The sequence below is a fragment of the Idiotropiscis lumnitzeri genome, chromosome 1, assembly GCF_059441095.1.
Source record: "Idiotropiscis lumnitzeri isolate Australia: NSW breed Sydney's pygmy pipehorse chromosome 1, RoL_Ilum_1.0, whole genome shotgun sequence".
NCBI classification, from domain to species: domain Eukaryota; kingdom Metazoa; phylum Chordata; class Actinopteri; order Syngnathiformes; family Syngnathidae; genus Idiotropiscis; species Idiotropiscis lumnitzeri.
In genome coordinates, this window is record NC_142391.1 from 6,158,243 (window position 1) to 6,171,527 (window position 13,285).

The 13,285-nt window shown below is 37.7% G+C and overlaps 2 protein-coding genes across 2 annotated transcripts; both read left to right on the plus strand.

The window, feature by feature from the left end:
- The first annotated feature begins 1,162 nt into the window (after positions 1-1,162).
- Positions 1,163-7,426, plus strand: pttg1ipa (PTTG1 interacting protein a). Its single transcript, XM_088313364.1, has 7 exons — positions 1,163-1,450; positions 2,652-2,704; positions 2,936-3,044; positions 3,885-3,987; positions 5,814-5,879; positions 6,513-6,559; positions 6,661-7,426. Exons 1-7 carry the CDS (start codon positions 1,363-1,365, stop codon positions 6,696-6,698), a joined length of 504 nt encoding a protein of 167 aa, XP_088169490.1. The 5' UTR covers positions 1,163-1,362; the 3' UTR covers positions 6,699-7,426.
- Positions 7,427-8,716: 1,290 nt separating this feature from the next.
- sumo3a (small ubiquitin like modifier 3a) lies at positions 8,717-13,143 on the plus strand. The gene is made up of 4 exons (XM_088313376.1): positions 8,717-8,969; positions 10,923-11,051; positions 11,436-11,507; positions 11,966-13,143. The coding sequence occupies exons 1-4, from the start codon at positions 8,949-8,951 to the stop codon at positions 12,026-12,028; spliced, it is 285 nt and encodes a 94-aa protein (XP_088169502.1). The 5' UTR covers positions 8,717-8,948; the 3' UTR covers positions 12,029-13,143.
- Positions 13,144-13,285: the final 142 nt, after the last annotated feature.

Consider the following 13,285-nt stretch of genomic DNA (forward strand, 5'->3'; position numbering starts at 1 on the left):
TTCGTTGCAAGTGGGAAAAGGTGGATTTGGCGCATCTTCTCTTCTTCCACTGCAGATGACCTTACCTCAATGTGTTTTAGTGATTGCGATAGGTCACGATGCATTGCACACTGTCTAATAAAATAACGGTTCCATCCAGCTTGAACTTTTGGCAATAAATGATCGCAAAACTGAAGAAGCCATAACATAAAAAAGTACCCTGGAGCTGCCTGTTCTATGTGTTCTTGCTCTACGCTTCTGTCTGTCATTCATGCTTAGCCCAACAGAAACTTAAGCAGTATGCGATTCTGGGTAGGACGACGGATTAAAAAAAATTGTCCTGCCATCAGCCGCAGGCGGCCAGCGTGGGTCTTTTTATTTATTATGTTTTCATGTTACGCTTACTATCATCTTTAAACATTGTGCTTGTTGAGACAAAAAAATGAGAGAAAGAGAGAAATATGTGTGTTATTTTTTATTTCAAACTGAATTAAAAAAAACATGCTTTAATAAATTATTGGAATTGTTCTCGGATGTAAGTGGATTTCTTGTGACAGCTATTAATCACATTCAAGCCATATAAACGAGTCAAATAATTTGTACTCAAGCTTTTTTTAAGGCTTTCTTTTTAAATAATTTCCTTTTGTGTTGTTTTCCCATTTGATGTAAGGTGATTTTCAAAGTTCTGACACTTGAAACGGCCGAATGTTAGACTTGTGTAAATGTAGTACAAACCTTAATAAAAACACATACAGTACTTCATATTTGTTATACACTGCAAGCATTCTCGGTTTAAATGCACTTCTCTTTTAATTAAATGCAGTTTTCCTCCCTCTGGTGCCCCCCTGCCCACCCCTCTGCACGCCCCTGCTCGACAATAGATTTGCCTCGTTTCAATTTTTTTTAACAATTTATTTTTAAGAGGAAGCAATTGCAATAAAGACAGCATTCTCTGATTCAAATTTAAACGCCAAATATTTTCCGTTTTAAATTACATTCATTGCATTTTTATTTGATCGTAATCAGTACAACAATTTAAAAATTACGAAAAAAAATACATGCTTTTGTTATCTAAAATATATTGTTAACCTCAATTTTTTTTAAAAAAGTAGTTCTCCATATTTTTGATTGGGATGACGGATCATGACGCATTAAAAATGTCTTGAGCAATTCCTCACTGGAAAGTTATCGCTACAACACGCCTCCTTGCTTGTGCGCGTGCCAGAATTTTACCTTCTAAACAGGTTCTTCTCCGCAGATTCGCGTGAAGAAACCGAAGGAGACGGTCAGCGTCAGCCTTCCTTCTCCAAACTCATTGGAACTATTAAACGGCGTCTACACACAGCTGACGAAGGAATATAAAAATTCGTAAATCAACCCGAGATGGATTTAAGGAGTTTCGCCCCAGTCGGCTTTTTTGTTGCGCTGTTTTCGACGACAATTTTAGCACAAAGTGCCGCACCTGGTGCAGGTAAGAAGAAGCCGCCCTCCCATCTTGTTCGCTAACATTTTTGCGACGTTAACCTGTTAGTAAAATTATGAAGACATTTTGCGTTAATGTTCTTACTAATATGGACAGGAAAACAAATAACGATGTCTTGATTGGTTTTTGGTGTTATTTTGTCGAAAATGTCCAAAGGTGAACCATCAAACGCACGCCATGTTAGGTTATGTCAAATTTGTTCGGTACACCAAATTTTTATTTTCAATTCCCTTTTTTTATTTCCCACTTTTTAAGAAAGGAAATATAAACGTTGTTACGTTTTTATGCATTTTTAAAAAAAAAATTTTTTGGGTGTGTGTGTCAGGTGCAAAAGTTGATTAAAAAATTCCTTGTTATGAGAAATTACACATCTAAGTAAATTTTGGGGAGACTTTCAATGTCAAAAATATGGTCTTGAAGCAAGCTGTTGGCTACAAGTATGTCTCTTTGACGACAACAAAAATTGTTACTCCACCCTTTGCATCCATGGTGAAATTCCCAGGAGAATGAGCAGAACTCAACAAATACTCGATAGGCCTCATTTTGTCCTCATGACATTTGGTAGGAAATAGCAAAGAGTACAAATAATTTGTTACTCTACTTAAGTAGTTTTGAAAACAGATATTTGTACATTGTTTTTTTCCCCCCAACTTGGGCATGATGTAAATGTAGAGAGGTAAATTCAACAGCAGTTGGGTACTTGATTGAGCGATTGATTGCGATTTTATAGGGCAGAAAAAAGCTGCGTAAGGGAGTATTAATGACGACGGCAACGGATACGGAGAAGCAAGATATTCCCCATCCGTGGATTTATTTAAAAGAATCGTTTGATGTTGTCGGGCACCACAATGATTTGTGGCGAATGTCAAAACCACAAGCTTCTGGGATTTAAAAAAAAAAGATAGATAGATAGATAGTCTGGAAAAATTGTAAAGTTAAAGTGGATTTAGCAAAAGAACAAACATTCATTACTTTAATACTGAAATTAATAGTCTGTACTCTTTACTTAAGGGAGTATTTATTTATTTACTTATTCTTACAAAAGTATCTGTACCTTTTACTTAGAACAATGTGTGTGCTAGTGTACTTTTGCCCCCTCTGCCTCTCAGTATTTATTTAATATTTTTTGTTTGGTTAAGTGAAAAATGTCAACACTGTATTTGTTTGTGTTAATCTTCCCCCGACACAGTTTGCGAATCCATGAACGGGACCAGCTGCGAGCGATGTCTGAGCAATGTGACGGTAAGCCTTTGTTTTATTTCGTGTGTTTGTGTCATGTAATGGAAGTCGAAAGAGGCCAGGGAAAAACTCCACCGTGTCTGCACCTGTCCAACCGGTTTGAGCAGTAACTGATCTCATTCCGTCTCTCACTCCTCCTCTTCCTCCTTCTTTATCGTCAATCTTCTAAATTCCTCAGGAGTCATGAATCATTTTCTATGAATAATTCTTTTTTTTTTTTTTTCTCCCACACAGTGTTTGTGGTGTATCAAAACCAAGACGTGTGTGACGTATCCAGTGAGGACCATCTTGCCACCGCATTCACTTTGTCCTCTCAACGACGCACGCTGGGGCCTGTGTTGGAGTAAGACGCTATACTCACAGATTATACACGTTACCCACACAGAATACATAGAAAAATATGTGTGGAAAAAAAAAGGGGGGAGTTCTTGACGGCTAAAATTTTGACAGGACATGGCATTGTTAGTTTTAATAGTCTATAAGGTAAATAAAATTTGAATATGAGGCTAGGGGTGTTCTGACTGCGAGATGCACACCAATCCCCCCCCATCATGCACCCCCCACCGCCCCAAGGGTTTTTACCCATTTACGTCAATTTAATATTTTTTTCAAAGATCTATACTGTTGCTCCGGCTAACCTATATCCTATATTATAGTTTTTACACATTGACCAATCCAAAATGTTGAAATCGACTTGCTCTCTTTCATAATGCAATGCTAATGGTTGAACAAACCTGAGAAGGGACTATTTTGGAGTTTTTTTTTTTTTTACTATTTTGGCCCCACGCCAGGGATATATAAAATATCAATTTGATTAATTGGTAAGAGCACTAGCATTAAAGTAGCGCAAAAAAGAAGAATTACTCTGACCTAAATGATTAATCAGATGGATGTTGGTGCTTTTCAACGTGCAAAAATCGTGTTGTTTTTTTTTTCTTTTGCATATTTTTTTTTTCTCTTTCCGCATCAAAATCTTCAACAGCCTTAAAAAAAAAAAAAAAAAAAAAAAAAAAATCCATATTAGTCAAGCTTTACTAATATCTTTGTAAGCTTTGGATCAAGTGTGTAAACTTGTTGAAACGAATGAGTTGTTATTAAAAAGGACCATTGTTGCTTTGTTGTTTTTTCATTGCGGTTAAAAAAAATGGGACTCATGTGTGTTCCCGCTTTCTCTTTGGCTCAGTGAACTTCCAGCACTTGATCATCACTCTTGCGGTACTGGGTGGCGTTATCATCATCGCCCTTCTGATTTGTATGTTCTGCTGCTGCAAGTGTGAAAATATCGGGTAAGTCTGCGAACCTACACTTGGCTAGTGATTGTCATTTGTCTGCCAACTGGAGTCAATTTCATCAATATGGCGCCAATTCTGAACAGTATCTCAAAGCGGATTACACATTGAGGAGATCAAGAACCACACACCTCATACATTATATCTACACGGTGGTGCTTTGAGATATGAACAGCCTTTGAGATACAAGCCGTTGATCTGACAATATTTTTGTCTTGATTTCCAAGCATAAACTTAACAACAAGCGCCAGTTTGGCCGATAAAATTTGCAAATATCTGTCAACAAAAGAGCCTTCAATTTGTTTATTGCCACTCTCAGATGAAGCTTGCTATCAAAGTAAACATCAAACAACGAGAATTATATATTGCGTCTTCAAAACAACCACATAGCCTCCTCTACCTTAACGCTAATACACAATAGGGAAACGAGGTGCATGGGCGAACAATTAATAACGATTTGGCGGTGTTGTGACTGGGGTTGATCAATTTTGAAAAATAATTTAAATTGTATTTTTTTTTCTCTCTCCCCTCAATTTTGTGATTGCGATTCAACATGCAATTATTTTTCGAAGGCCCTATTCCCATGTATTCTTTTTTTTTTTTAACAAACGCAGGCAAAAAAAATATTTTATTACAGTAAAAAAAAAAAATCTGATTTATTATACCTAAATGTTTTGGTCTTATAGGTTCGGCCAATCAACCATGAATTTATCTTAAAGATGTTTATCTACTTCAATTAGAGTTGTTAACTTACTAAACACTTTGACTTTCAATTTTTCATTACGCTAACTTGACAGTTTTATCAAACAAGTGTGCAATAAACAAAATTCAAGAAATCATAAATTACAACAATAATGCCAACTAATCTTCGACTTTATCACTTTATTAACTTCTCACGTTTCATAAAACTGGGATATGTAAAACACATGGACTGCACTTTTGAAGCATTGAACTCACCGAGACACGCAAACAAATAAATAGAATATACGTAAATATTAGGGGCAAAACAGTTCACTATGAAAAATGCTATATAAATAAAATTTGATTTGATTTGAAATGTTGGGTTCAGTGTTTTTATTTTTTTTAATTTTCCTTTTTTTTAAATTTATTTTATTTTTTTTTTTTTACAATAAAAATCCAAATGTATATTTATACTTTAAATTGGGGACAAAAGCAAATAAAAACCGCAGTCTCAGGAAGAAATCTTGAACATAACCTAGGCTCTGGCGTGACCGTCTGTCTTGACCAGTTGAGATGAGATGAAGAGTCAAACAGTTGGCGGAGAGAGAAAACAGAACAGAGAGGTGGAGCGACTTGGGGGGGGGAGCGACCTTGGGGGCTGACTGGAGAACAACAACGGTGATCATCCCACGATGACGGCAAGATCAACATTGCAAGAGCAGACTTGACGCCTGACGTGACCTCCGAGGAACAAATCTGTGCAGTCATTTCAAACACTGTTAGCTAGGTCAAGAAAATGACATCGCATGACTTCCATCCTATTTATGTTTCTCGCCACGTCACATTCATGACGTTGCGATCTTATCTTGCTGCAGATCGGCATTGCTGTCACGAAAGCGAGACATTCTGTACATTATGTGATTATGACTTTAGGGCTTCGTTTCACATCTGTCGGGTATTTGTGACTCCTTTAAATGTCTATCTTTGGATTTTCCAGAATTGAACACGTACGATATCTTTTACAAATGTCATTTAATCATAAAATCCAAGGTTCAAAGATGAAATTACTTGCTAGCTTTGGAATTTTTTGCAAAGTATTTGATGACGTCATTGTAATCTAATTCTGTTTTTCTCTGTACCAGATCATCAAGATTCATGGCCAAGATGGACAGGCAGGTAAACAGGTCGAGAACAAAACAGGAGGAGAGGTAATGAAAACTTTTTTTTTTTTTTAAATCACGATATATACTTTTCAGTAGTGTGTTCTATGCGACCCCACCAGTCTATTATGATAAATATTATGTTTGCGGAATTAAGCAGCAAAATTCACCCATTTTTATCCATCCCAGTGGGCAGCCATTTTGCCACTTGATGTTTGTCTGAAAATGACATCACAGTTGCTCAGGGCTCAGGTAACGACCAATCACGGCTCACCGTTCCGAGTTTGGTCACGTGGCCGTTCACAAGCTGAGCCGTGATTGGTTGGCCTGATGCCTGCGATATGATCATGTGAAATAATCATGTCTAGAACATGGTATCAAATATGTCATCGAGAGAAACTGAAACAGAAAAACTAAATAGAAATAATATATTATAGAATTTTCAGTATTGCATCATAGGTCGTTTTGTGATTCTGGGAATGGACACGAATCTGAGGTAATTAATAACTGAGGTTAATTTGCATTAAATTCAGACCTGGATTCAAGATGGGCAAAAAAAGCATTCGCGTATACCGTATGTTAAAATGTTCCTGGCAACTTTATTTTTGGTCATGATCATCAAGTGTGTGCACGTCACGCATAACTAATTTGCGGTCATAATTTGTGCTTTTGCCTTGGCAGGCGGGCCGAGATGAAACAGAGACACGATGATATCAGGAAGAAATATGGTGAGGCTTCCTTCTTGGTTGATGGATGTTTGTTTTGGTTTTTTTTGTGTTTTTTTATAATTAACAATAATAACATCCTAACTTTGTGCGTTTGCCACTAGGCCTGAATGGACCAAATCCTTACTCCCGATTTGCATGAAAGGATTCCTACACCAGGACTTTATTTAACAAAACGCCTGTTCATTCACCCAGCAATGAATGAATGTATTCTTTCTTTTTTTCATAATTTAATGATTATAGATGCCTGTGACGTCATTCAGCCAATGAACAGGAATGTTGTGTAACCAGCCAAGAGGCTGTAAAGGAACGCTACTGCCGCTTTTTCCACCACACGCCACGGTACCATTTGCCGCTTTAACATCCTCATAAGCAGATCCGATTTCTCGAGCTCGACGTAAGCCACTGCTCGACCATTGTGACGTCTGCGAATACGTGCTTGAAATTCATCTTTAGTGATTTCCTAGAAATCCATTTAGTTTTCAAATTGTTTCACAGCCAACGTTGTCACAATTGGTTTTCTATGAGCTCTATATTATTTTAACGTTTTCGGAGCGTATGCGATGTCTGCTGGCCAATATGCAATCTTCATTTGTTTGTGTTTTTATATTGTATTGTTTTATTTGGCTTCTGAACAACCATGTCGTGAAGGAAATTTGTTACACTTACTTTCCAAGCGTCCTTGAACGTATTTAAGCAGCTGCTGAGTTTCGAATTGTAAACGTTAGGAACCTTTTTTTTGTGCACTTTTTTTCTGGTTTTAAAGCGTTTCTTAATTTAAGGTGAATGCGTGTCATTCATTCACCGATACGTCTTGTGAATTTACACGTTCTGTAGGAATTTAGAAAATAAAAACTGTCACCAACCACACTTTGTGTTGTGTTTGTGGGCGCTGAACAAGATGGGAAAATAATCAAATAGTGATGAATGTCACCTTCTTCACCTTTAATCGTCTCCGATTTCTGTCGGCGTCCACAAAAGCGGATTTACCTTTGTGTTGAATCAAAATAAAACACGTGTTTTTACTTTGGAAATTTTTGTCACTTTTCTGTCCTTTTAGTCATAGAATCTGAAATTCTTTACGTATCTTTGGCACTGTTTGAAATAGTGTCCTGCTTTTTAACAACAGGATGGAATTACATCTTTCTTATCTGATTCATCCCTTAATGACAAATCATCAGATTACGGCATCCACCCATTATCTAAACCGTGTATCCTCACTGGATTATTAAAATTAGTAGTTGCAGTCCTACTCTAAAGTTCTCTTTGTGACTCACTTCACAATTAGCTCATTCAGTGTGACGCCCATAGATCATTGTTACTGTGTTCTCAGTTGCTCTTAATGTCACGGTAAAAAGAGTATATTTTATTAGTAGTTTATAAGTAATACATCCGTCAAATTTGGGCAATACTCTTAAGAGGGGTGTGCTGAATTTACAGGACATTTATTTTTATGGAAAAAAAACAAAAGAATGAAAAAAAGGTACATTTCCAGAAAGCTTCTGGAAAAACGGGTCAACAGCAAAATTTTATGTTAATTTATATTTTTGATGCAGACCCCCCCCCCCCCATCACATCACGATTTTGAGATATTTGCTCCTTTGGTTTTTAGGTTTGACCTGTAAAAGAGAATCAGCATACAAGAAAATCATCACTCTACAAAAGTTTACTTGCATCTCTGATTTAGAAAAAAATTTTAAGTCCATGGGTAGTTAGAATGGTGACCTTTGGAAATATAAGTTGGATATTGCATGCGAATCATGAGAAAAACTGGATTCACCTTATAGTTGAGTGTCATTTAATGGAAAGATATACAAGGATAAATCAAAACATGTTTTGTCATGCATAAGGGTGTGGGGGCTGAGAAAGTAATTTATAAATATATTTTAGAATACCAAGTCAAATTCTGGAAGGGCTAAACTGGGGCTACACAGATTTCTGACAGGAGGGATGGGGCGCCATAGCCCCCCTAGCCCAGGTGTTTCGCTATCCCTGCCTGATGGAGAAAATGTTGGGGTTTTTTTCACTCATCAAAATCTAGCTTCTATCTCCAGTTTTGCTTGCAACACAAAGAAAAATAAATAAATACCGTTTTCACTACTTTGAAACGTCAATCAAATTTCAACTCAAATGTGAGTCGTCCCTGTGCGCGTGGCCGAGGATTTGAGAGCAGCAGCGCGCTCCCGCGACTTAACGCGCACGTGTCTCCGAGCGTCCAATCATCTCCTCGCGAGAGCGGTTCGACGCGCGCTCCCGTCACCGGAGGAGAAACGAGGACTGAAGGCGGCAGGAGGACAAAAATAAAAGACAAACACGCAGTCACCCGGCGTTTTATTATTTTTTTAAAATCCTCTTTTCTTTCTGTAAAATCGCGCCACGAAATCGGACAGCCATGTCAGAGGAAAAGCCAAAGGTAAGATTAAAAAAAAAAAAAAAAAGTGATGTCTTGTCGAAGCGTTTTTGTGCAATGGGAAAATGGCCTGGCTTCTGCACGTTTCTCTCATTTGGCGCAGTGTTTGTTCCGCAAATGAATGAGCGTTTGCGCTTATTTCTGTTTAAATCCGCCAATGTTCTTGAGTATTGGAACATCTGTGTTTTTTTAAATAAGTTATTTTCTTTTGGGGATTTTTTTCCCTATCTATTTTCTTGTCTTTGTCGAAACGGCACCACGCGATGTGCGCAATTGTCGCAAACCTTCGCCGTCACAATAGGTTTTACGGCTAGCACATACCTTAAATGAAATCAAGATTTCACGCGACGCTGCTGCAATGTTATGCCTTTTATTCGACATGGGGCTTTTTGTGCCACTGTAGGATAAAACGCACCTACTCGCGTGGCTCGCCGAGGCCCAAATAGCATCGTTTGTGAACGGCTGAGTTCTCCACCTGCTAGCCTCGGAGCTAACATGCTAACGTTAGCGCCATTGCTGCTGTGAGGCTGTCGTTTGAGGCCTTCGCTATTTTTTTAATATAATTTTTAGGTTTTCCCCAAGGGACGTTTTCTTCTTCACCTTTACCTCTTAACCCTTAAATCCTTTCATTTTTTTCCTGTATGCTCAGCCAAGAATATCTTCCTAGTAATTGCCTGGATTCCATCATGAACTTAATGTTTTCGAAATATTTCAGAATGCCCTTTAATGTCATCCTACTCGGTGTACAGCGAGATTGGAGAGAGCTCACCTCTCCAGTGCAATCTTACAAATAATTAAATATATCAATTAAGTTAATTAGCCATAATTATTAGGTGAAGTGTTTTTACTTGGTTGCATTGCAGGTTCTTGTTATTTCTGGTGCATATCCTACGCCTCTGGTGCCAAGAGACCGCCTGACCTCTGTTTGACTTCCACTGCTTATGTTTAGTTTTTATGATCTTTCTTAAGCAATGTTATTCTTTCACCATTTCCTCTATGGCCTTTCATAGACCAATAGGTAAATGTTTCTGCGGGAGCAGCTCCCTTATGGACCCAATTGCCACTATACCACAAACACAACAGTATATTTTTTTTGATTTGGCACATACTGATGCATCTAAATTCAATTTATTAAGCGTGGCTGTAATTTGACCTGGAACATTCTTAGTAGTGATTAATCAGCCACCAATTGTCATCTGCCATTTTCCATGCAAAACTGTGATCGGCATATGTGGGTCATTGCCTTTTTATTTCACCCCAAAAAAAAAAACGATCACCCTATGCCCACACTTTGCATCCCAGAGCCTGTGCACACATTCTGTGAAGAGTGCCTCCTTTCCTTAGCGTCGCACGTTATAATATCAGCTTTCTGCACTGTCAATTTATAATAAAATCCTGTTTTTTTTATAATAATGGGATGGCTATGTGGATAGAATTATATGTTGTATCAATCAATCCAAAAAAAATAATTTTACAATCGCCCAAAAATATTGACAGGTTAATCAAGTATTAAAATAATCGTTAGTGAGCCCTGAGCAGTTGAAAAATGTAAATGTGTAGCTAACCCATGTGATCAGGATCAGAATCGATATCAGCTGCTGTCACTCATGGATGATCGTAATTGGCAGCATAAAACCCTGATCGTGCCCCTTACTTCTTAGTCTTCGCAAATAGGAATGACCTTTTAAATATTTTCATTATTGTATATTATGAGAACGTTGGGAAAAGTCATCAAGTTTTAGGGTGAAGAAATCATATGAATGGTATTTTTTTCATTGCTGTCATTTGTAAACAGTCCTTAATACAATACAATTATATTTTTATAGTGCATTTCACAACACTAAAACTTAAATGGAATTTTGAAATAGCGCTTAATTTCCGTGCTGTGCGTCTCCTCTGAAGCCGAATAATGTTTTGAATTTAACAAAATGTCCACCTCACCTTGGACGTGCGCAGGAGGGCGTCAAGACCGAGAACGACCACATCAACCTCAAGGTGGCGGGGCAGGATGGCTCTGTGGTCCAGTTCAAAATCAAAAGGCACACACCCCTCAGTAAACTCATGAAGGCGTACTGCGAACGACAGGTGAGATTCCACTTCTTTTGGTGGTGTTTAAACCACAAATGGTCAGAATACAGTTTGGGCCAAAAGTCTGTACTGTGTACGCTTTATAAATGAACCTATTTAAGAAGGATGGAGGAAAGGACGATGAAAGGAAGCATATAAGGATGAAGTGAGGAAACAAAACTAGTATGAAAGTAGAGTTGAAATGAAGTCGGCATGAAGGATGCAAGAATCTATGAACTGGTGCAAAGGTTGTGTGAAATGAATGGAATGAAAAGCAAGAGTGCGGTGAAATAAAAGGATGGAAGGGAACACGAGTTTTCCTTTCCTTCATACTAGATGTCTTCTTTTTCTATGCCGCCCAAATCCTTACAGTGCAATTGGGTTCTTGTCTCGTACATACAGGGACTCTCAATAAGGCAAATCAGGTTCAGGTTTGACGGGCAGCCCATCAACGAGACTGATACACCTTCGCAGGTAGGCAAGCCCGTCACTTTTTTTTCCTTTGATAAATACAAAAAAAAGCAAATGACATTTAAGTGAATGTAAAAAAATAAATAAATAAATTAAGTACATTTTTTCTTTCAGAATTTTTTTCGTCGTAGGAAAAAAATTCAATAATTAAAGACAAATGAATTTAGGTCATTGAAAAGCAAAATGTGTGCCATACAAGCTCTAATCTAACATTTCCATTGCAACAAGATGACGCCAAATGACTGTGCTTGTCTAAATGAAGCTCCTCAACTCAAACATAGTTTTGTGGCAATGAGATGTCACAAGATGGCGCCCAAGCACAAAAATCAGCAAATGTTTTTTTTTTTCATTGAATTGCCCCTACTAAAAAAACGCAAATGGCAAACTGCGAGCGTGTTGAAGTTGACCGTCTGAAGAACTATTTCCGCAAAAGCTAATCCAGCATGTATGTTTTCCTCCAGCTGGAGATGGAAGATGAAGACACCATAGACGTTTTCCAGCAACAGACGGGCGGCCGCTGCTAAACTCGCTTCAACCCTGTTGACAGACCCGACACGCTCAATTCCTCTGACATCACCCATTTCCATCGCTCCTCTCAGCTATCATTATTATAATTATTATTATTATTAATATTATTATTCACTTAAGCTACGTCCGATGTGATGTGATTATTTTTTTTTTTTTAATTCTTTTTGGGTGGGTTATTAAAGAATTTTTCTGACACTTTCTGGGCATCGGCTCGGACCAACAATGCAACAAGTTTGTCGCCAGTGAGTATTTTTGGAAACAGATAGTTTTTAGGCTGGCAGGTGTGAGCTTGCCACCATCTAAGTATCTTGATTTTTAGCTGCTTTTGCTAAATGGTTTTGTTTTTTTTAAGATCCAACTTTGTACAGACGGTTCAGATTGGATGTGAGTACCACAACTTCAAAATGACCAAACGAGGCGTTCAAAGAAAATCTGTATTTTTTGCTTGGACACTTCTTTGGTTTCTGCATGTTCAGGGGGAGAGAGACAGCTTCTGTACCACCAAGTATTTATTTACACAGTAAGAGGAGGATATGGATGAATAGAGTCCTTATATTATTGTGAACATCTCCACCTCACTTTAGGTTTTTTACATTTATTATTATTATTTTTTTTTTTGCGTCTGTGAAATGGCCGACGATGAAGAACATTTAGTGGAAACGCAACAATAGTCGACATGGTGGGAGGGTGTTTTGTGGTCATCTCATTAGGTCTTCAGAGCTGAAGTTAAGTTAGATATGCTGTAAAATGGGCATAAAAATACACTCGGCTTTAAACCATGCTGATATAAATCGTTTTTAAGACGACAACCTTTTAATGTAAATATCCCCTTTATCAGTAGAAATAGATGGCATCCCCCCCAATGTGTTTTGTGTGTTCAGTACATCTACAATAGAAAGGATATCGTTCATATTCGTTTTATTTTTCCTTGTTAAAACGAGAGCACAGTTTATCCTGCCCAACAACAACAACAAATAAGCCCCTATCTGAGCTGGATTAGCTAAAAAGAGTTACGAGGGTTCTTTTGACATGTTATTTGTTTCTCTACTGAATTGTACATTATTTGTGGTCTTTTACTACTGTATACAATAAATATAGTTTGGTACTCAGATTTGTTGGTGTACGCTTCACTTTTGTTAGTCTGTAAAATTTATGTATACTTTTTTTTTTTTAAATAAAAAAAATAATGCAAGGCGACTTTGTCTGCATACCCTTAAACAGCCCAGGCTCCCTCTAGTGTTCATTTGCTCTGC